Source organism: Typopeltis vanoorti, chromosome 21, assembly GCF_054136105.1.
Source record: "Typopeltis vanoorti isolate ZY-2024b chromosome 21, IOZ_Tvanoo_1.0, whole genome shotgun sequence".
In the NCBI taxonomy this organism is placed as follows: domain Eukaryota; kingdom Metazoa; phylum Arthropoda; class Arachnida; order Uropygi; family Thelyphonidae; genus Typopeltis; species Typopeltis vanoorti.
The window spans coordinates 29522384-29548101 of NC_143569.1; the positions used below are offsets into that span (position 1 = coordinate 29522384).

At 35.0% G+C, this 25718-nt stretch overlaps 1 protein-coding gene across 7 annotated transcripts in view; it reads left to right on the plus strand.

Annotated features, from left to right (window-relative positions):
- The window catches only part of LOC150094689 (cell adhesion molecule Dscam1-like), a 772561-nt gene that overhangs the window by 695827 nt on the left and 51016 nt on the right, over positions 1-25718 (plus strand). For 6 of the 7 annotated variants that reach the window (XM_090411389.1, XM_090411386.1, XM_090411385.1 and 3 more), the window contains one exon: positions 6360-6444. In XM_090411389.1, the coding sequence (XP_090267515.1) occupies positions 6360-6444 (85 nt within the window). Of the gene's footprint in view, positions 1-6359; positions 6445-12873; positions 13118-25718 lie in introns of those variants that run through there. The other variant, XM_090411388.1, reaches the window with a different exon arrangement.

Consider the following 25718-nt stretch of genomic DNA (forward strand, 5'->3'; position numbering starts at 1 on the left):
ATACTGCTGCTAATCTTTTCACCCCAAAATGCATAATCTTACATTTTGCCACATTAAATTGACATCCATTCTCCTTAGCCCATACCTCCAATCTATCCAAATCATCCTGCAAAATTTTGACATCTTCTGAATTCACTATTGCTCTACCCAACTTTACATCATGAGCAAACAAGTGAACAGTTCCTCTCAGATCCTTTCCTATATCGTTAATGAACAAATTGAAAAGTAGTGGTCCAAGAACAGAACCCTGCAGCACACCACTAGTCACAGGCCTTCTTTTGGACTCTACTCCTGAGTAAACTACTCTCTGGTATCTCTCCATCAACCACCCTCCTATCCATCTCACCAATCCTATATCCATTCCCATATGTTGCAGTTTACAGATTAGACTTCCATGTGGTATCCTGTCAAAGGCCTTAGCCAGGTCCAGCAGCATCACTGTAAACCCATTACTCTTATCCAGTTCAGCCGTCATCACTATGTTATAAAACCTGAGCAAGTTACTGAGGCATGATCTACCCTTCACAAAACCATGCTGCCCGCCATACAGTATCTCATTTTCATCAATCCATTCCTGTATTTTACCCTTGACTACTTTCTCCAAGACCTTCACAACAACTCCTAATATGCTGATTGGTTGGTAATTTGCAACAGTAGTCTTGGATCCTCTTTTATGCAGTGGAACTATTTACCCCTCTTTCCACCCCTTCGGGACTAAACCAGACCCAAGACTCAGATTAAACAATAAGGTCAAGGGCGCTGACAATTCTTTAGCCACTTCCCGTGCTGATATACCATCCAATCCCACAGATGTATTCACATTAAAGTTCTGTAATAGACTATTCACCTCCACTTCATTCACCACAATTCCCATATAAACTAATCGTTCCTTCATTCCTTCAATGTCATCACCTGGATGATATACTCTTGCAAAGTGATCACTTAGTAATTCCACTATATCAACTGATTCAGTGACCTCCCTACCATCGGCGTTCCTTAAAATCATTCTGCCCTGTACAGTTTTTCTTTTACTAACAGCATATTGTAAGAACTGTTTGGCATTCTCTTTAGCTTGCATGGCTAATTTCTTTTCATAATCCGTTTTTGCCTTTCTCACCACACTCGTTACCCTTCTGGCCTGCGCTTTATACTGTTCATGTGCCTGTGGGTCACCTTTCTCCTTAAATTCCTTCCACGGCTGTTTCTTTTTTTTCAACTCAAGTTTAATGGTGTTATTCATCCATTTAACCCCTACTTGATTTACTATTCGGACTCGTATACAGTCTACCATAGCCTCCTGCAAATGCTCCTTGACCACTTCTCATGCCCTATCAACATCCAGCCCTTGCAGTTTTACATGCCATGGCACTGAACCAAGCAATCTCCTAAGCTTGTCATACTTGTCAGCACGGTAATTCCACATGTACCCTGTCTTACTCGAAAATTTCACACATTTAGCCACCTCCCAGGTTAAGACCTTGTGATCACTCTCACCAATAGGTGGCAACATGGTCATATTCATTATAGTCAAATTCTCAATTGCTATTACTAGGTCAAGCACCCTCGAACTCCTAGTATTTTCCATTACATGCTGTCTCAGATAGTTATCCCTCAGTAACTGAATAAAGTCTAGTTCCTTCCTCACGTGTGTCCTCTCCTCCTTCCAATCAATGTTACTATAGTTGAAATCTCCCATAATAATTATCCTCCTTCCACTCATTTCATCAATTTGCCTATGCATACCATCTCCACCATCTATTCTATTACCTGGTCTATAGCAGCACCCAACTGTACATTTTGTTCCGTTAGTCTCAATCTCACACCAGATAGCCTCAAATGAGCTCCTTTCACTATCCTGCAATACAACTGCTATTCTCCTTGGTTGCAGTTCATCAGCTATCATCAATAAACACTCCTCCCCCCCATTTTATTCTCTCTGTCGCTCCTGAACACACTATACCCTACGCATTCTATCCCACTAACTATATCATCTTCTGTCAGCTATGTTTCACTAATGCCAGTAACCTGTGGCCAGGAAGAGCCAACCAAGGCCAAAAATTCTTCCTTCTTGTTCCTAATACTCCTGGCATTAGTATACATGAAATGCAGAGGTCCATTTGTCCCACCCCTATCTTGATGCGTTATACTAACTATCCCATTCTGATTTCTTGTCCTTTGTACTGGCTCGGGCACATTATAAACATTCATACATTCAACTGCCTCACTGATGTCTGCATATCCACTTCCTCCCCTCCTTAATAGTTCTAGTTTCCCTGATTTTACACATCCATGCTCATTTCACTCAGCAACACCTTTTCCAGTCTTCGCACACCAAATCCATTCAAATGTAAGCCATCCATCTTGTTCAAATCCTTTCGCCCATCAAACTCACTCCACACATCCACAAACTACACACCACACTGTCTGCATAACTTGCGCATAAAGTCATTTGCGATTATGGCCCTCCTCCTAAACTCTTCTCTGTCATACCGCAGCAACAGACTCGCTATCCTAACTCTGTCACTCTCTTTTCTTTCGCTACCTCTAATTATTCCTCCACGTCCTCTCTCATATCAAATTTATCTCCTTTCAAATCATTCGTTCCCGTGGTTTTTTAATCTTGGTTTAAACTTGGTTTTTTAATCCTATTTCCCAAGTAAGCAAACAGACAAGAAAGTCAAGTTTTCTCCTGCACGTAGTGCAAGTCCAAGGCAACTCTTGGTAGTGCCAGTTGAGGCAACTCATGGTAAAGTCAGAGCTTTACCCAGATCATTTTCCTTAGTATTTTTCCCTTAATGTAAAGCACATCCCCTTGCAGAGATGTATGATGCTAAATATTAAAGTCAATGGTCACTACTACCCATACCAGTTTCGACCTTTATTGAGGTCTCGTCAGTGGGAGCCAGATCTGAAAATGCTAAGGTTGAAGTAATGCAGAGCTCATTTATGAATGTGTGTGTGTGTGTGTGTGTGTGTGTGTGTGTGTGTGTGTGTGTGTGTGTGTGTGTGTGTGTGTGTGTGTGTGTGTGTGTGTGTAAAAAATGTAATAAATATATATGCGTGTGTGTACATACAGGAATACATGCTTTACTAGCCTCTCCTGGTCCCTGATGAAAAAGAAAAATAATTACAGCAGTAGCTAATTGATTGAGGTTTGCTGGAATTATCTAGAATCGTGTTATTTTTGGTGACTGGAGAGCACTCGGCCAAGAGTAAGGGGATTTTGATTATATACTGATAACATTATTATTATCAATCTTCCAACAGGAGAATTAAGTCAATTTAGAAATGATGGTGATGGCTGGTAATCCATGAATTACCCTGTCCTTTTTTTAACAGCATTGCAATACTGAAAGATTGCAAAACCGTTAGCAGTTGGTAGGGAAAATTCCTGCTTTTACAACGCTGTATTATGTGATTATGTGAACACTACTACCAGTATGTTCAAGATAAGTTTTATGTTTGTTTGTGAGGAAAATCAATACCTTAGCCACTGCCCAAGACTGATCAACTCAGTGCAGAGAAAAAAAAAAAATCAAACATCTGGTAAGCCAAATATTGATAATTAGTCACTATGGCTGATATGCATACCACACCACACCACATTTAAGTTATCTTTTGTATATTGTAAACCTTGTGTATATTTTACACAGACACACATTAACAATGATATTGACACATTCAATAGCGCAAATAAATCATATCATACAATATTACCATGATCATCTTCCCTTTTGGCATCTTCATATACAGTGACAAATTGTTGTGATAATCAATCTTTCCTTAAGAAGACCTTTTTAGCATGAACTCAGTCAAAGATATCCTGTTTTTTACTTAGTGTATAATGCTTAAATAAGGCTCACTGGTCTATAATTCTCCACTTTATATGATGATCCACCCTTATGAATTGGAATAAGGAATAACACTTTCAAATTTCTCATCATAAGGTATTATTACTCCCTGTCTCAGCAATTTGTGTAAAATAATTGAAAAGTGGATTCTTTAACCCTGACATAGATCTACCTGCCACCAAACTCTCTGCAACCTTATTAGTTGCATATCAACAAGCTGCTCAACTTGAAATATGTCATTAGATAAATCATGATTCTTGACTAGTATTTCTTCTTCTAACTGATTATTTATGTATTTAATATATATGCATTTGCAAAAAAAGTTTATTAAATTCCTCCTTAACTATAGTTGAATCATTCAGAATTAATCCTGAGGACCTAGTTTTGCTAAATTTGTATGTTATTCTTAGTCCTCATTACAAAAATAATAATAATAAAAATAATAAATAAATAATTAATAAACATAGAATTGAAAAAGGTGTCTAACAAGGAGACACTCTATCAAAATCTTTACAGCAGTCCTTCAAGAAATATTTAATAATATAAACTGGACAAACCTTGGTATAAAAATTAATAACAGAAGCTTAACACACCAAAGATATGCAGATGATATCATAATTTTTGAAAACACTCCAGAAGACCTTAATATAATGATAGAAGACCTACCTATATCATGAAAGCAGAAAAGTCGGTCTAAAAATAAACAGAGAAAAAACTAAAATCATGTTTAATCATTTTGTAACACCAAAACACATAATAATAGAAAACAATTTCTTGGAAAGAGTCTCTTCATATACATACTTAGGTCATTTTTTATCTAAACTGTGGACTCCAAAAGGAAATAAATAGGAGAGTTCAACTTGCCTGGAGTGCATTCAGAAAATTGAAAAACAATTTTCAAAACAATGATGTCCCACTGTTTAAAAAGGAAGACATTTAACCAGTGTATACTTCCAGTCATCACATATGGTTGTGAAACTTGGTTGCTAAAAAAAGCACTGGCAAATAAACTAATAACAACTCAAAGAAAAATGGAGAGGTTGATGCTAGGCATCATATTAAAAGATAAGAAACCAGACTCACATCACTGACATCATTCTTCACCATAAGCGACTAAAATGTAAATGGGCCAAACATCTATCCAGAAGAGAAAATGAGCGATGGACCACCATACTAACAAACTAGATTCCAAAAGAAGGGAAATGAGGCCAAGGACGTCCTAAAATAAGGTGGAGTGATGAATTGTCAAATTTTGTTGGGGAAAATTGGTCAACCATTGCCAAGAACAGAGAGAGGTGGAAAGAATTGGAGGAGGCCTTCATCCAGCAGTGGACAGAAAATGGCTGAAAAGAAAAGAAGAAAGAAAACATAGAATAAAATCAGCAGCATCACATTTATCCCTCCCTGCAAAATGAGTAGGGAGTTCATCTTTAGTCTTAACACTTGGAGATCAGTGAACAGCCATTCTCCTCCTCCTTAGCTGGTGTCAAGGCTGAGTGAATTTTTGCTCAACCTCTTGTCTATAACACTACCCCTAATCTAGAACTGCATTCCAGGTACGAGGCAGTGTTTTCTAATGTTTATTAGTATTTATATGTGTGTTCTGATTTTGCTGGACTGAAACTACATAGGATTCTTATCCTTTTAACTTACCTATAGATTTTTTTGTATTAATTTTTAATATCACTTTTTTTTTAAATTAAAAACCTGAGTTTGTTCTAGATGTTAGCTACACCAAAAATGGACTAATCTTAGAATTAGCTGAATAAATCTAGGAGAGAAAAAAGGTACCTCTAGTTGCTGACTAGAATTTAAACTGTAATGGTCTTTCATCTGCACACTTAGCATTATGGAAGTTACCATGAGGCTACTTAGGTATCTTATCCTTTGACATACCTATAATTTTTTTTCTTGACATTTTTATCTATCTCTAATTCAAAGTTTTGTTCTACAACCAGTTATTACATTCTGAAGATCCTTAAATTAGGTTATTTTTGAACTAAGTGATCAGAACTTTCATACTGTATTGCAGGACTATATTACAATCAGTTAAAAAAAAAAAAAAAAAAAAGAAAGATATTGAGATAATAGTGGACAAGGAATTTCTTAGAATTCCTAAAGAATTGATAATCATCGGAAATATAAGAAAATGGAAATAGAATGTTTTGAGAGAAGATTTGAATTGTAGTATTAATAAGTAAAACACTCCATGTATTGAATATGCAAATATATAATTAAGTATATTAAATTTCCTTCATACTAAATGTAATGTTGTTGCCTTGCTTCACTAGTTTTGTCTTACTTTCTAGAATAATACCATATCATTCCATAATAATCATTATTTTATTCATTGGAATTATGCTTTCATGTGTATACATAGATAACTTTAGTTTACTGATTGTTTGTAATTCTCATGTGAATATTGTTTATTATTATTATCATTATTATATTGTTTATTTTTGCCTGATATGCTACATAGCACACTCTCATTGTGAATTTGAATTATAGGAGGAAGAGGATGATGCCTATTCACACATAATGGAGACATCATCTGTGCCTCTTCATCCTTCATCAAATCTGTATCAGACTCCTCGTAAGTATGCAATGGACAGAGACTACAGACATCGATGTAGTGGCAGTATAGTTAAAGAAAAGGGAAGCATGGACAATATAACTAGCATATATATGTAGCAACTTTTTTTTTTGCCCCCTAAGTAAATTGTAAAATTTTATTTTTACCACTGTAAATCAGAACCTTTTCGGCTGTGAAAGTGTGCTTTTTTTATGTGAACACACACCGCAGCTTTGTGATTAATAACAAATATTTGCTTCTATTGGAGAGAGAGAGAGAGAGAGGAAAAAAACTAAAAGTGAGTTATATTTTTGCAATCAAAGAATTATTATCAGTAAAAATGATAAGAGAAACATAAATGGTTGATAATATGTACAGAACTTTATGCAAAACATTTTATTAAATTCAGGATTCTTACTTTTGGTCCATAGAAAACCAGCAACATGATGATCCTTGCTAAAGTCTTATTTCATATAAAGCATATGTATTAAATTTTAAAAGAATAAACACTGCTTTATAGAATTTCATCATACAAAGTTCTATGTTATGGTGGTACTAGATCAAAATTTTGGGCCCTTTGGGGAAGTTTTTTTTATTATTTACTTTTATATTTTTTATTTATTTTTTTACATAATCTTGGAACTCTACTTTAAAGATCAAACATGAAGCTTCTCTAGCAGCTTTAGACCTCCACTATGCAGAGCAATGATCTCATGCCAGGTGAAGAAATTCATCTCCCACATCTACAGTTGTTGAAGGAACGTGAAGAAATTCATCTTCCCACATCTACAGCAGGGAAGATGAATTTACAACTGTTGGAGAGTGGGTCGCTATCCACTCTGCCAATGCTGGTGGGCATTTGAATTGCTTTTTCATAATGTTTGTACTACATATGGTCGAATTTAACCCTGCGGAGGTCACGGTCGAAAAAATTGCAGCATAGTTCGTGTGTATCTGAGAGATATACATTCATTGCTAGCATGTGCTAAAATGCGATAAAACTTAAAAAAAAAAAAAAACTGCAAATATAATACATGATGGTTGATTTATTTTCAGCTACAATCTAGAAATTATTGAACAAAGAAACAAAACAACTAAACCAATACTATACTGACATTGGAGTTTGTGGTATCTCTCAGATACAATTTATTATCAAATATCACTTTCACTTTAGCATTCAACTCTATCATTCTCATCATCAGACTCAAGTAACAAAATCGCTGAATCTTTTTCAGCATCTGATGGATTATCCAATTGATATATTTTTTCAGCCATTTTCAACAGTAAATAAAACAAAAAAAAAATAGCTAAATCAATACTATACTGACTTCGGAGGTTCCGGTATCTCTCAGATACAATTTACTATGAACTATCACACACCTTTACATAACGTGTTAAACCAAAACTGACCGCATAAACACTGTGGAATATCACTCGTAATATATGCATGCACAGCTACTCATGACCTCCAAGCTATACACTGGATATGTATAAGAATATTTATATTAAACAATTTGTTTGTATCTGTCAGATCAGCTGCTACCTCTGCAGGATTAAATGAAAATTACGATGATTCAGCATAGCATAACATAACAGGACAGCCAATAACATTGGCTGTAGTAGGACAGTTTGCAACTGCAAAGGACCTGGTGGGTCTAGGAAATGTGATTGGTCTTTGGTGGAGTGGATAAGAGATGCCAATTTCTTATGTAGTTGTAAGGTTGTATTTTCTTAGGATTTTTGTCAATTTTTAGAATGTGCCCCAGATATATGGAATGATGATAGATCTCAAGTAATCTCTGCTCTCAAGGTGGAGGGGAGGGCATTGCAGAGCATGGATTTTCGAGGAGGTTGTAGCCAATGGCTACAACCTCCCCAAAAAAACCTAATGTCACCTTTCTTGCTTGTTCTTACTCTTCATGCAGCTGACTATTACAACTTGTCTTGTGCTACCTCCATAAGGCCTTCTTCTTCTTCTAAATTCCATGCTTCATCTCTTCATTCATCCATTTCACATCTACCTTATTTGACATTCTGACCTCAGGAATGCATAAGGCATTTCCTTTGCCAGTGGGTTTCTGAACAGGCTTTGCAGCCCCTGATCTCCTTTCCATCCAATTCCTTATTCCATGTTATAGCTGTCTCTTGAGCTATAATAAGGCATTGTAATTATAGATCAATCCATGGAAGATGCCTTTTTTTTTTTTTGTTCTTCTTAAGGGTTTTTATTGGTCTCACTCATAAGAGATTGTAAACCTATACTAAGAATTAGATAACCAGGCAATTATACTCTAAAAAACTATATGGGAAAATTTGCCAAGATACTAAGCAGGGCAGTACTTTCACACCAGGTGATGAAAATCATATGCCACATAATAGTTTGGCATTTGTGATGCTTACTGCAGATTTTAATCTTTTTCCAAAGTTATACAGTCTGTGAAGAAGACAATATATAAGAGAGAAGAGAAATTGGTCCTGTTGTGCATATCATATGGAGGAGGAGGAGTAAGAGAAACTTCACTAGTGGTGTGCCTCAGGGGTCTGTTTTAGGGCCACTGCTGTTTAACCTGTATGTTAATGATATTGGAGGAGATTTTGATAGGGATATTCAGTTGTTTGCAGATTATGTAAAGTTGGGAGTAGAGCAGATGTTCTGATCCTACAAGAAGAGTTGAATAGATTGAGTGAATGGGCATGAGAGTGGGGATACCAGTTCAATGTTGAAAAATGTAAGGTTTTAAAATTTGAGAAACAAAGATGGGATGTAGCATTTACACTTGGCGGGGATATATTGTTGTAGGTGGAGGAAATAAGAGATCTTGGGGTGATGGTGGATAAGGATCTAAAATTTAGAGGGCACATTGTCAGAATTGTGAACACAACACAACAAATTCTGAGAATGATGCAGAGGAGACACTGACTTGTAGAAGTAAGGAGATTCTTGTTCCATGGTATAAGACACTGATTAGGTCACACATGAATTACTGAGCACAGATTTGGTCACCTTGTTTTCGAAAGGACAAATTGATGTTGAAGAGAGTCAGAGGTGACTGACTAAGGTAGTTTCTGATCTCTGGAATGTTAAAGATGAGGAAAGGTTGAGAAGATGCAGTATATATACAGTCTAGTGGATAGAAGGAGGAAGCAGTGATATGACAGAGATGTACAAGTTGCTAAGGGTTTTCATAGGATCAATGTTGAAGAGATTTTTCATAAAATGGTGGGAGATCGGGGGGGGGGACAGAATTCATCTCTGGAAGCTGTATAAGGATGGTGAGAAACAAGTTTTTTGCATGCAGATTTGGGAATAATTTGAATGCCTTGACTGAGAGTGTGCTGTCCACAGAGAATTTCAGTGTGTTTAAGGTGCAGTATGATTAGCTGTGTGTATGACAAAGGAACTTCCTGGATGAGTTTTTGACTCTATGGGGTTTTAGGATAATAATATCAATAATATTTGACAAACATATCATGGACTTCAGAAGAAAATTTCTGGGCAATTAAAATTATCTGTGCATCCAGAACCCTAAATTGGAATCAAGGCTTAATTATCAATTGTTCATTGATAATTATATATTATATTTATATAATATAATATAATATATAAAATATATTATGTATATATATATAATACAAAGTAAACTTCATATAATGTGGTACTTATACAATGCGGTTTCCATATAATGCAGTCTACAAATTGTAGTAACCTTTGTTACTACAATTTGTTACTAACCTTTGTTCAATGCGGTATCGATAAAAACACAGTCTACAGATTGTAGTAACCCTTTATCTTTTCAAATATTTTTCACAGCACGATATAAAAATCAAATTTTATTTTCATTAAATTTACATCAGCCCTTATCGCGCATGTAGTTATAAGTAGCGAATTTATATTAGGGGAATAGCCTTTAGCACACATATACGTCAATTGTTTGCCGTATGAAATATTTATTGTTGAAAATTGTCTTCGTTTTTTGCCAGGAAAGCGCATTAAAAATCATAAGTGTGTTAATCTCAAGCTGAGCACTTTATTTTTTGGTGAGTTACATACAATATGGAATGCTTTTTTTATGTAAAAATATTTGTATAGTAATGGCCACTAAGAGTGCTTTTGCGATATGGTTGAAAACGAAATTAGTGAATTAATTGATGGGGAAACAGATTTAAATGAGGAGTCACTGGTACAATTGACGTTGAACCATATGGCTAGGAAAGTTTTTTCCGAAGATTCTGATTGTGATGAATCCGTTAAAGAATTCAGTTTAAAGAAATTAGCAGAAGGATTGGACTTGATTGGAAAGTTAGGAAATAATTTTACGGACAATGATCCATCATTGGAGCACTCTGGAAAATTCACAAGACAATCGGATATTTGTTTAGCTCCATATTATGAACTTAATAAAAATTTTCAGCATAGTGGTAATCAAGGTCTTATTACTGACTTCTTGATAACTAAACCAGCCAAAGTATGCAATGAGAATTATACAAATGATGTTCAAGAGATTTCAAGTGATGGCGATATCAGGCCACTCGTAAATAAAGAACATCTATGAAATGCTCGTGTTGAAGACAGTGATAAAGATTAAAATATGAACTTCATTTTATTTTGCCTGAAACATTTATGCATTATGTGCAATGAAGTTTACGTAAAATTTGTATTTTTTATAAATTTCTACTATGCATTTGCTTCATAGTTTATGTTTTCTTAACTTACATGAATTACCTGAATTAAATAAAAACATTTTTGTTGGGTATGTCATTGTTGTTTATATAATTAAAAAAAAAATTAAAAGATTTCTGAACATAACCGCACTTTTTCTATGTGATCTAAGTCTCACATAATGCGATTTATGTAACGTGTTTTTTCAATGGAACCTAACATCCGCGTTAGATGAGGGTTACCTGTATATGCAATATATATTATATATATATCATTGATAAATAAATTTTTTTCTTGCATGATTAATTTTTCTTATTTAACTGTTAACTTGAAAAAAAAAACTGCTAGTTATATAGGTAGCAAAATAGATCTTGTTTGATTTGTAAATTAAAAAATATTAAATCTCAGTTACTGTTTATCAAATTTATTTGTTGTATAACTTTTACGTATGGTGATTGAATTCTACTCAGGATCCTGTTAATCATCAGAAATAATAGAAAAGTATGAATGGCTAGTGTTGATAGTAGTTGCATTAAGCAAAGGAAAACTTAGCAGATTTTGCAGTGATTCTAATTATCCTTTGGCTGGTTTTCAAGAGCCTCAACAACCTCCTTAACTTTCCTTTTATAGGGGAGACCATAAAAATTCAATCAGACTGCCAGTTATCAGAGGTCTACTTGATTGTGCTGTAGAGATGCTGAAAAATCATGGTTTTGCTGCATATGAAAAATTACTTTTTTTTAACAGTCTGTCTGTCTGTGCATTAAATAGGTATGATGATGCATACATTGCAAAAAAAAGTCTAATTTTTTTCCTTCTAATTTGCAGTAATTAGAAACAGTCAAATACTAGAGCATTAACAGTTAAATCAGCCATAGAAATGTCTCATAATAATGCTTTATGATATAAACAACACCAAGAAAGGATCTACGGATCTATATACTACAGATCTATAAAGGATCTATATTCGGATCTACGTTGTTCAATTCCCTAAGTGATTTAGAAATGCATAACCAACATATAAGCCTGTCTATGAGAATAAACAACACCAAGAGAGGGGAAAAAAAAAAAAAGATTAACCTTGCTAATATTTCACTGGTTTTCTAACCAGTCTCATCGGAGCACAATTATAACTGTGATAGGCACACAGCACTAAACTATATAATTGAGAAAAACAGTACAAATTGTAACTGAAACTGAACTAATGTTCTTACGTAGCACCCTCTATAAGCCAGATAACCATAGGTTAATTTGCAGAAGTCAGGCTATCAGGTCTTAAAATGACTTTTAAGACCTGATAGCCTGATAAACTGTTTTTCAAATCTTTGGAAATTAATGCAACATACTCGTTGAAGTTGGGAGAGTGCTTCATAGCTGATACTGATTCTAGCAATAGTCTCTCAGACCTATAATGACCTCTATGTAATAAAGATGTTTTCCTCCATCTGACCCTATGTGAAGGAGTACTCAGAGCATGGTCTGCCAATCTCAACTCTTCATACAGATCACAGATGTAATTTTTGTGTTCTTCAAGGTGGATGTTAATTATTTACCAGTTATGCTGGTTAAATAGTTAAATAAACTTTCAGAGCAGTTATACAAGACTGCAACTCATGACTTACTAAGAGTATACAAATTTAACTGCTTTGAATATTTTTAATTCCTCTTCTAATTATTTAGCAGTTCTGGTATTACTTTGAATTTTTGGTTATAATATTTTTCTTGTAAGAAATACAACTAATATGCTATTATGAAAATTTAAATTATGATATTTTTTATAAATAAATTAGATTGGTGCATCTTGTATGACCATGCCTTGAAAAGTGAATCTGTACCATTTGCAAAAAACGTGGTTCCATCTAACTAATTATACAAAGAAAGACTTAAGGACCTGTTCATCTCTGCCATTGGTAAATTTACCCACTTATAGTTTCTAGTTACTGCTACAGGATGTTTTATAGTGCAGCTCTGTTATGACTGCAAATAACTTGACATATTTTTAGTATATGTGGACAGATGTACTAATTATTTGCCAGTTGTACCTGCTTTGTGTCTTGCCATAACCAAACAAATTCTCATATGCTTGTGTTGATGGAGTGCATCATATAAACATCCTGTACACTTGGTGCATTAAATTGCATAAAATAAAGTATCGCTTGGATTATCATGTAGTTGGACCAAAAGTAAAAATTAATACAGTATCTTAAAATAAAATATGAGTATTTTAAGTTGCTGCATATTTTATATTCTATCATGCTGATATGATTATTTTGATTATAGTAGAATTTAAGAATTAGCCATACTGTTTTATATATATGTTATCATTTTAAATAATTCCTTTTGTGTATACACTAAGGCATTATCTTGAAAATAATATCATTCGATGCTCTTGTGCATGTCCTACATTTCATTTTCAGTGGTTGAAGATAAGTACAAATTTTTGGATGGAAGTTAGGTAATTTTCACTTTAATGAAAAAAAAAATGTATTTGATAAAACAGTTTTTATCTGAAGCAAAAATCTGTTTGTTTTAGACTTTACAAAAATACTAATATAAATAGTTCTTTATTAATTTTATGCTCATTATAGTCATTTTTCATTCCCACTAAAATAGTTTTTTCTTTGAAATTCATATATTTTTAAATATACTCATATTGCAGTTTTCTGGAAAAATAACTGCATGGAGCAAAAAATGCAATAACTATCTGCATACGTGTATTATTATTATTATTTCGGGCAACTCCAAGGAGTCGACAGACTCATCGAGGGAGGTCCTAACATCATGTCAAGAACAACTATTCGACATTCACACAGTATCTATCATACCTCGCCTTGAACTCATTCACAGTCATAGCACCCACAACAGACTCTGGCAGCCTATTGCACTCATTCACCGCTCCAAGTAAAACACCTAACTCTAACACCCCTGATAACCACAATTCTTGCCCAGCTTCCATATATGGCCCCTAGTCCTCCCACCACCAGTCCTATTCCCAAAAATATCTTCTGGATTAATCCTATAGAAACCCTTCAGTAATTTGAATGTCTCAATCATATCACCACTTTTCCACCTATCAACCAATTTTTGCAACACACAAATCTTCAACCTGTTCTTTCTCATAGGTTCATTCCACAGACCTGCTATCATCTTGGTCACTCATCTTTGGGTCCTCTCCACCTCCTCCCCATCAAGAAGAAACCATGGCACCCATATCTGGGCACAGTAGTCTAGATGGGGTCTTATCGAGGCTCGATATAGTGGAACAATAACTTGTTTGTCTCCGCTTAAGTATTTTTCAGCAACCAAGTGATTTGATGAGCTGATTTAGCCACTTTTGCAATGTGCCCCCTAAACTTCAACTCCCTATCCACCAACACTCCCAAATCCCTGGCCTCATCAATCTCCTGGAGTACGGTTCCACCAATGTGATATACTGCTGCTAATCTTTTCACGCCAAAATGCATAACCTTACACTTTGCCACATTAAATTGACATCCATTTTCCTTAGCCCAGTCCTCCAAACTATCCAAATCATCCTGCAAAATTTTGACATCATGTCAAAATTGTGAGTGCACATCCTGTGCACTCACAATTGCTGTACCCAACTTTGCATCATCAGCAAACAAGTGAACACTTCCTCTCAGATCCTTTCCTATATCGTTAATGAACAAATTGAAAAGCAGTGGTCCAAGAACAGAGTCCTGCAGCACACCACTAGTCATAAGCCGTCTTTTAGACTCAACTCCTGAATAAACCACTCTCTGGTATCTCTCTATCAACCACCCTCCTATCCATCTCACCAACCCCATATCCATCCCCATCTGCTCCAGTTTACTGATTAGAGTTCCATGTGGTATCCTGTCAAAGGCCTTGGCAAGGTCCAGTAGAATCACTGTAAACCCATTACCCTTATCCAGTTCAGCCGTCAATGTGTTATAAAACGTGAGCAAGTTACTGAGGCATGATCTTCCTTTCACGAAACCATGTTGTCCCCCATACAGTATCCCGTTTTCATCTATCCAATCCTGTATTCTTCTCTTGACTAATTTCTCCAAGACCTTGACAACAATTCCTGATATGCTAATCGGTCGGTAATTTACAACAGCAGTCTTGGAACCTCCTTTATGCAGTGGAACTATTTTCCTCCTCTTTCAACCCCTTCGGGACTAACTCAGACCCGAGACTTAAATTAAACAAAATGGTCAAGGGTACTGACAATTCTTTAGCCGCTTCACATACGACACGAGCCGGTATACCATCCAATCCCACAGATGTATTGACACTGAGGTTTTGAAATAGATTACTCATCTCCACTTCATTCACCACAATTCCAGTATAATCTATTGGTTCATTCATTTCTGCAATGTCACCACCTGGAAGATATATTCTTGCAAAGTGCTTGCTCAGTAATTCAACTATATCAACTGATTCGGTTACCTCCCTACCATCGGCATTGTTTAAAATCATTCTGCCATATACATTTTTTCTTTTACTTGCAACATATCGAAAAAACTGTTTAGGATTCTCTTTAGCCTGCATGGCCAATGTTCTTTCGTAATCCTTTTTTGGTTTTCTTACCACACTCGTTACCCTTCTGGCCTGCGCTTTATACCATTCATGTGCCTGCCGGTCACCTTTCTTCTTAAATTCCCTCCATAGTTGTTTCTTTTTTTCCAACTCAAGCTTAATGGTGTTATTCATCCATTTAACCCCTACTTGATTTATTATTCAGACTCTAGGTATACAGTCAGCCATTGCTTCATGCAAACACTTCTTAATCGCCTCCCATGCACTATCAACTTCTATTCCTTGCAGTTGTACATGCCATAGCACTGAACCAATCAATCTCCTAAGCTTGTCATACTTACCAGCCCGATAATTCCACATGTACCCTGTCTTAATTGTAAATTCCACACCTTTAGCCACCTCCCAAATCAAGACCCTATGATCACTCTCACCATTTGGTGACAACGTGGTCATATTCGTTACAGCCAAATTCTCAGATGCAATTACCAGGTCAAGCACACTCTCTGACTCCTGGTATTTTCCATTAGATGCTGTCACAGATAGTTATCCCTTAATAACCGTATGAAATCCAATTCCTTCTTCCCATGTGTTCTCTCTTCCTTCCAATCAATGTTACCATAGTTGAAATCTCCCATAATAATTACCATCCTTCCACTCATTTCTTCTATTTGCTTATGCATACAATCTCCACCATCTATTCCATCACCTGGTCTATAGCAGCACCCAACTGTATATTTAGTTCTGCTAGTTTCAATCTCGCACCAAATAGCCTCAAATGTGCTCTTTTCTCTATCCTGCAGTTTCACTTCTATTCTTCTTGGCTGTAGCTCACCAACTATCATCAATAACACTCCTCCTCCCATTTTATTCTCCCTGTCACTCCTGAACACACCATACCCCTCACATTCAATCCCACTAACTGTGTCATCTTCTGTCAAAAGTAACTTTTTTCCCCACGTGAGGCGATTTTTCCCCATGTGTATGTTGCTAGCTTCATGCCAGAATTATCTAGACACTTTAAAAATACACGTAACAAACATAGAAACTGAAGTGATCAAGAAAACAAGAAAGGCATATGCTTGATGCTAGGAAAATTAAGGCCTGAACTTGGTCCTCTCACAAACCAAAAGTCTGGTTGAGGTATACCGATAATGCTGTTGCTATTTTACCTCATTATACCAGTTCTTTTCTGTTTGCAAGCTAAAACTGAAGGCCTTTAGTATTCTTGGATATCCTCTCTAGGCGGTATTTCAGTTCAGAAGGTTATCTCTCTATCTCTTGTATTTGGTTTACCATAAATCCACGCATATTAACAGATACTTATATGCTACTTCAAACCATAGTGCCAGGAAACTAGGAATTTAAACACTGTAACCTTCAGGGCAGAGCAGATTTCATCCTCAGGACTAGAACTACATAGTACATCTGTAAAAACACTTTCTCTACATCTGTCAAACAAAATGAATATATATATATATTAAAAAAAAAACTTATCTATATGTTTTAAAAAAGAACACGTCCTCCCATTCCCCCCCCCCAAAAAAAACAGATTTTAAATATATATTAGTATTAGTATTAGTATTGTGGCTGGGGTATATAATATTCAAGCAGGGCTTGAATATTATATACCTCTAGTGACCAAAACTGAAAATTTTCAACCCATTTCTAGCCTCCAGTAAGTATAGTGGTGATCTCACTCACGTTATGTGATGAAGTTCTTCACCATCATTACCACACATACACCATATCCATGCTTAAAGTGCAACAACAGATTAATTTGCTGAAGCATGAAGTTAGCAACATTTTCTTAATAAATGGATCAGAACAGGTTACAAACGACTACACAAAATTTCCAGTCACCTAAATCAGAATGACTGCCTGAATTCTCTCCTCTTCTGGATATTTGAGTATAGTAGTGGTGCCCAGTATTTGGCAGGCAGGACGGACATTCATAGTCAGAAAGAAAGAACATAAAAAATGCATATTCTACAGAAAAACCCTAAATGGATTAGCACAGGCTAGGGCAATGATCACCTCTTCATATGAAAGAAAGCTAACTTAGTGCATAAATCATATTTCAAATTGCCAATATTACTTGAAAGCAGCTAAAGTACTGCAGAACTTCAGTATACTGCCTTAAATTACTGTCAGTCCAAAAGCACAAATCACAGGATTATTACAAGGAGGGTCACTTACATATCCAGCTCAAGCATATCTTTCCTTTTGTCTTGGTCATTTCAGTTTCTGTCTTTGGTGAGTTTGGCTTTCAGGTGCCTAAATAATGGTAGTTTGATCTAAAAATGTTGGTCTATGTAAATATTTAGTTTATTAAATTATTGCATTTCTTGCTCCATCTTGTGATTTTTTTTTATAAAACTTTGACATGTTCGATAATTGTAGAAATACAAATATGGAAATACTATAAAATACAATAAACAAAAAATTATCCTTCCATTCATTAAAATATGTACAGTTATGTCTACACACACATGCACACACAAATGTTTATAATGTGTTACATAATATTTTTTGTATAATTTTATCTGCCCTCATTCACCAACTGATTATCTGTGTGTATGTGTGTGTGTGTGTATGTGAGTGTGATCTCAAATTTTTGTAAAGCATTCATTTGTACATATGTCATATTGAAAATAAGAAGCAACATAGTAACTAGTTTTGTATTAGCATATTGGATGTCCTTAAAGGGGCATTGCATATCATTTAGATATACTTTAGCAAAGATTGTTACAGTTTTATTGTGCTGCATTAATACAAAGCTACTTTCTGCCAGTATAGTTCATAACTTTAAACATTACAGTTTTGATACAGTGTCAGTTAGCTGATCTGAAATCATTTTCAGGAAGCAACTCTAAAGAAATCAGATTTATCTATGCACCAAAACTTGTTTTTAACAAATTACAATGGGCTTCTATTATTACTATTAATATCATCACAGTACAATGATAAGATATTTTCTATTACAACTGACTGGGATACTATATATAGTATCCACAACAAGCAGTCTTTCAACCGGTATTTCTAATATCTCTAAACTAAGAGTTTTTGAAGACAGATTTTTTTTTCCCCTCTAAAAAAATGGCAGCATTTAATACAAGCCAAACTAACAGAAGTTTTTGATGACCATTTTACTATACACTACATAAATAATATATGAGGTATATAGTTATGTAATGTATATGATCTTTTTACAAGCTGCGTGAAAATTATGTATTATAATAAAATAACATTAGGGTATCTTTCAAAGTGATATTGTGATTGTTTTTGTGTTCAAGATACAAGGCTGATATAGGAATAATCTATTTGAACCATATATATCAATCCTAAGGTCTTTATCTAACATGTTGTATGTCATGCGAATGTTATTTAACTATTGTCCTGAACACATAGTTACTGAAGGTTTCAAATGTGTCCAGAAGTGTTTTCTGTGTATTTCATACCATATGGCATGAAAATTATCTATTCCCAACAGACACTAGTTACACAACCATAAACTCTGTATGAGCATAGTAACAATAAGCTTAAGGTATAAAAGGTAATAAGGTAATATAATAAGGTAGAAAACAAGTATTTATGCTTAAGCTGTTAATATGCAAGTGAGGCTCCATCATCCAGCAAAATTTATGATGGTGCTTTGTAAAACTATATGCAAGAGAGAGAGAGAGAGAGAGAAAAGTTTTCAAAAATTGCTAACCTATTTGTTATTATTCGTATTATTAATATCGTAAATTTGGCAGCAACTGGTGAAATCTGGCTACAAAGATACTTTACGCATAAGCTTTGTTCGTTGGCCGAGTGGTTAGCAGCGTATCCGCTCTCCAGCCAAAAGGCTGCAGGTTCGAATCCTGCCAAACATGGATGTTTGTGATTGTCTGTGAAAATACTAGGTCGTGGTGGTCAGCAGTAAATGGCATTGGTGTAGATGATGAAGGTAGTTGTGGTTGGTAGAGATGGAGAGTTGTAGAGTAGGTGCCCTCCCTCGATGAGTCTTTGAACTCCCTGGAGGTGTTACATAATAATAATTATTATTATTAATGCCAAACCTCCATGGAGTCAAAGATTCTTTATGAGAGGTACACACTATCAAGTGAAAGCTCATCAAACCGTGCCTTAAACTCATTCAGTGTGTCTGCACTGACCACACTTTCAGGCAATGCATTACACCCACTAGCCACTCTCCATGCAAAGAACCCTCTCCTCAGTCCTTTGCTTACATCTTCCTTAGTTTAGAGAGATCGCCTCTTGTTCTTTCTCTCTTCTCCCATTCTATGAAAAATTTCTTCCACGTTAACCTCAACAACACCTGACCAACTTATATATCTGAATCTTGCGTCTTCTCCTCCTGTTCATGAGACTTTGCAAATTGCATTTCCTCAATCTGTCTTTATACCCAAATTCCAAATACCAGTTACTACCTTTGGGAATCTTCTCGGGACCCTTTCTAATATATCCTCATCACATGAAAACCAGGTGACCAAATCTGGGCACAATAATCCATTTTGATGCCTGATCAAGGCATTATACAATGAACTATAACTTTTTTACTTCTGCATGTCAAGGGTCTTTGCATCATTGCCATAATCTGATGTGATGACTTCACAACTTGTCCCCTGAACTTCAGGTCCTTGTTCTCCATCACTTTCACATCTTTCATTTTCTCTACCTCTTTCAAAGTTTCCTTGCCATGTATACTTCACATCCCATATAGGCTTTCAGAAGGACTTGAATAGATTTCTATCTCTTTCTCTGAAAACTAGGCCTTTTCCCCAGTTTTGTATCATTTGTAAACAGTTTGAAATCTCCAGTTAAGTGCATCCTGATATCTCTCATCCATTTCAGTTTAGTTATCAACTTTTTTTATGCCAGTCTATCAAAAGCCTTTAAAAAATCCAAGTATGTCACTGTATACATATATCTCCTCTTTCCAGTGCATTCGTCACTTTGTTATAGTATTTCAGCAAATTTGTAGAATGTAACTTTTGTTTAACAAACCCATGATTTGCTCATTTCTTCTCATATTGCACTTTGGCTTTCCCTACCAAGTGAGGAACCGTGAAACTGATTGTTACCATTATTCATCTTGTGCTACCTCCATAGTACCTTCTTCTTCCATATTTCATGCTTTATTTATAGGCTGATTGCCTTATTTAGCCTTTTGATCTTCACAATACATTAATGCATTGATGTTATAAATATCTCTTGGTCAGTTCCCAAAAAGCATTTATCTCCTTCCCACTTAATATGTGATAATACCTAACATCTGGCTGTTGGGCTACCTACAATCGAAATCCGACATCCTGGTTTAAATTCTTTGCATAAATTGAAGGATTTTGTTCAAGGGAAGTAAATTTCAATTACAGAAAAAAGCAAGAAAATTGCCAAGCATTAATTCTTCTTCTTCAACCTAGATCAATCTGCTACTGGACAGTCTCCCCTAGTTTGCTCCAGTCTATTCTATTTTCAGCTTTTCTCATCCATTACATTCCAGCAATCTTATCAATTTCATCTTGCCATCTCTTCCTTGGTCTTCCCTTTTTTTTGCTGCCATCTTTAAGTCTCCTCCATTCTGTTAAAAATTTAGTCCATCTTGCAATGTGTCCAGTCCATCTTCATTTTGAATTTTCCATAATGTAACTGGTGACGTGCTGTACACCTGTTCTTGATCTTATCAAATGAGAGGTGGGTATCCTGTTTTTAAATATCACACCGAGCATATTCCTTTCCATTCTTCTCTGGGTAACTTTCAATTTTTGAATTACAGGCAGTCCCCAGGTTATGAACAAGATACATTCCTGAGAACGTCTCTAAGTTGGATTTGTACGTAACTCAGATCCCTGTTCATCAGGAATCTGAGTTCACAGTAAATCTTTGTAAACCACTGAATGTTAGGATCTTGCTCCTCAAGCCTAAGGCTTCAGCTAATTCTTTTGTCGTAAACTTTCTTGGCTCTGGATCTACTGATTCTTCATGTTCTTGTGTTTCTATCAGCTGCTTCTCTATCTCCATAAGGTCTTCATTGGTTAATTCATGTGAATGGGACTCTAGTAAGTCAATGACATAATTTTATTGAAGTCCAATTTTAGGCCTATATTCAACCCATTCCAAGAAGGGCGACAAGTCACTGCCATCCAACTATCGCCCTATCTCGCTTACCTCAATCCTGTCTAAAGTAATGGAAAAAAATCATCAATTCCCAACTCATACACTACCTTGAAGGCACCCACCTAATAAACAACTGCCAGTATGGATTATGTTGCTGCCGATCAATAGGAGATTTGCTCACATATGTTACCCATTTCTGGACAAATGCCATGAAGAAGTTTGGCAAATCTCAAGTGGTTGCACTTGATATCTCCAAAGCTTTTCACTGGATCTGGCACAAAGGCTTACTAAGTAAACTACCATCATTTGTAGACTTCTATAGTTGGATTGCAGCTGTCTGTCTGTATACACGCTGTATGATGGTGGATGGTTCCTTATCCTCTCACCAATTTTTGGTGAGAGGTGATAATGTAATTGCATCTAAACCAGGGGCGGCTCATGCATAGGCACTGCAGAACTGCAGCACCCCCAATTTTTCTCGATATATAAATATATTTATTAATTTATTTATATTTGCTTGTAATATTTAATTTTATCATCAACAATCCTATACAATTCTCTTATTTTGTATAAAAAAATAATAAAAATCCATCTCATAGCACTTAGGAGGGCAAAAGACGCTAGCAGCACTGTATTTACCACAGTGTCATATTGCTACATGTGCAAGCATATGCACGTCATAGTGAGATGCGAGCTATTGGCGTAATGTGGAACTGTCTGTCCTGCAGTTCCACTGTTGTTTATATGCAGTTGCACCAGTAGTAGAGTGTTCGTAGTACTTATCGTGTTTGCTCCGTCTCTTTGAATATTTGGACATTATAATTAAAGACATAACATTTGTTATAGTTTTTATTTTAGAACATTATTGAATATATATTTTTTATTTTTAATAACAGAATATATTTTATTTTTAAGTAATTTTGAATTATACTAAACTGTATAATTTTATCGATAATAAACAATACATTTTCATGAAACAGAACAAGAAGAATATATTTTATTTTTAAGTAATTTTGAATTATATCAAACTGTATAATTTTATCGATAATAAACAGTATTTTTTCATGAAACAAAACAAGAATATGTTTTATTTTTAAGTAATTTTGAATTATACTAAACTGTATAATTTTATCAATAATAAACAATATTTTTTCATGAAACAAAACAAGAATATGTGTTTTATTTTTAAGTAATTTTGAATTATACTAAACTGTATAATTCTATCGATAATAAACAATATTTTTTCATGTTTAATTTTTTTTTTTTAATTTTTACCATAATTTTGATATTTTATTCAAACATGTATACACTGTACCTACAGTGTGTATGTATATTTTGAAAGTTGCAGCACCCCCACGATTTCAAGGCACGAGCAGCCACTGATCTCAACTCTGCCTGCTCCTCTGATGGCATATACTCAAATCGTTACACTGTTCTATTATTTATTTCTTTTGTAAATGTTTTGTATGCTACCAATGTAAGATTTCTTCTGTTGCCTATTTTAACAGTGATTCTAGAACAGCTGAGGTTTAGATGCAGTTGTGTACTTGGTGTATTTTTTGCACAAGACATTACACCTTCACAGCTGCTAACTCAATACAAAGCCCAAATCCACCCAGCCATGGAATATTGCTCCCATATTTGGGGCAGAGCACCAAAATCCTCTCTAAGATTGCTCGATTCTATCCAGAAGAGGACAATCTTGCTAATTATAATATATATAATATATATAACGATAAGTGATCCTCTCTCTCTCTCTCACATGCCTACTTCAATCCCTTTCTCACAGACATTCAGTTTCTGCCTTATATCTCTTCTACAGATACTTTCATTCACTACTGAATTGGCCACTATTATTCCTCCACTCTCCTCCAAAATCATTAAAACAAGAGCCACTGCTAACCAACACCCTTTTACAGTTCATCTTGAAACTCAGTGAACCAACTTCACTGCCTCCTCCTCCATCTCATGTACTTCTGCCCTTTGGAACAGTCTTCCCCACTCTGCCTTCCTCAGCTGTTTAAGCAACAAAATGTAAACAGATTCCTCCTTTCTTCTATTCCTCTTGCCCACACACAGAGTACTAATGTGCTATAGGTCTGGTGGGCTTTCATGTGTGGATCAAATAAAAAAAAAAAATTACCTTTTCAAAGTCCATGAAGGCTAATAACCTAATCTAATAAATGAACATAACCTCTCTAATCAGAAAGATTGTGTTGATTTGTTTATTCTCTAATTTGCTCAAGAATGGAATATGATCAGTAGTACTGTAATTACATCTAAACCCTGCCTCCTGCTCTGATTGTATATATCAAGTTGTTGCACTATTATGTTATTGATTTCTTCTGTAAATGTTTTGTATACTATTATTTTTAATATTCTCTTTTCATCTTTTTTTGTAAATAATTATTATTAAAGCATTGTTTCTGAAAAATACCAGAGAAAACAGAAAAATCCCAGAATGCACGTCTCTGAGATTTTTTTCTGTTTTAAACAAAATATGAAGATTTTCCAGATAATCAGCCACTTTCTTCCATCCAGGTTTCAACATTTCCTCTTGAATATCTCCTTGAGTCCTTCTCCATCTTCTCTTGGAATTCCCCTTTGTTTCATTGTTTTCAAAGCTGTGTCAACCTCTTTTCTCATGACTTTTGACACATCCAGTTGGCAACTTTTCTTGAGGTTAATTGTCTCTAAATTGATTTCTTTGTTACTGTCAAGTTCTTCATAAATATTCTTTAATTATTTTTATTATTTCATTTCTATCTCTGATTATTTTAGCATCCTTTCCCATTAGAGCAACAATTTCTTTTTTTTTTCCTATTACCAAAGTTCTCGGAACTTCAGATTTTTATTTTCAGTAGTACCTCTTATTTTTCTGGTATTAAAGGATCAGGTTTCATGTATCATTCTTTTTCTGATTGTTTTGCATAATTCTGAGTATTATATTGAATTTCTTGTGGAAGCAGCTCATTTTAATTCTCTACATTTTCTTAATAAATTTATGTATTCTGCCAATTTCATGGGAGATATTATAGTATTACTTAGTTTTTGATTCATCTCATCTAGGTTATCTTCTTCTCCCTTTTTGGTATGTCAATTTATTGGAAAGTTCTCTTTTGAAACAACTTCACATTTCCTTTTTTCAAGTTTTAAATTTTTCAGCTTTATTCCATTGAACTTCTGTTTAATTAATTTATTTATTTTTTTATGTTTTATGAATTATAATTTTAGATATCACCATTCTGTGATCACTACATGTATTATAACATTTACAATATGTCTCCTATTTGTTGTTATAAAATCTGTTTCATTAAAAGTCTGGCAGTTTAGACTTCTCTGTGTCCATTTACAATGTTCTTTTTATTAAAGAATGAATTCATAATAAAGCATCTGTTCTCTTCAGTAAATGCCAGCAGCTTTTCTCTTTCTTTCCTCTTCCCCCCAATCCAAACTTTTGTATTTAACTTATTGTTTTTGTTACTTAGTTTTGCATTTAGGTCATTTGTGATAATTATTTAAAATTCTTTACTGTGATTTAAAGTTTCTCCTAGTTTGGCATAATATTCTTCAACTTCTTCATCAGTGATCTGAAGTTAGAGCATAAACTTGTACAATTTTAATTTAATATCTTTCATTTTTATACAGTATATTCCTGTATTTATTATTATTATTATTATTACGGGCAACTCCAAGGAGTCCTTAGACTCATCGAGGGAGGCCCTAAACATCATGTCAAGAACAATTATTCAACATTTGCATAGTATATATCATACTTTGCCTTGAACTCATTCACAGTCATGGCACCCACAACAGACTTTGGCAGCTTATTCCACTCATTAACCACTCTCCAAGTAAAAAACCAAGCTCTAACACCCTTGCTAACCACATTCTTGCCCAGTTTCCACAGATGGTCCCTAGTCCTTCCACCACCACCAGTCCTGTTCTCAAAAATATCCTCTGAATTAATCTTATAGAAACCCTTCAG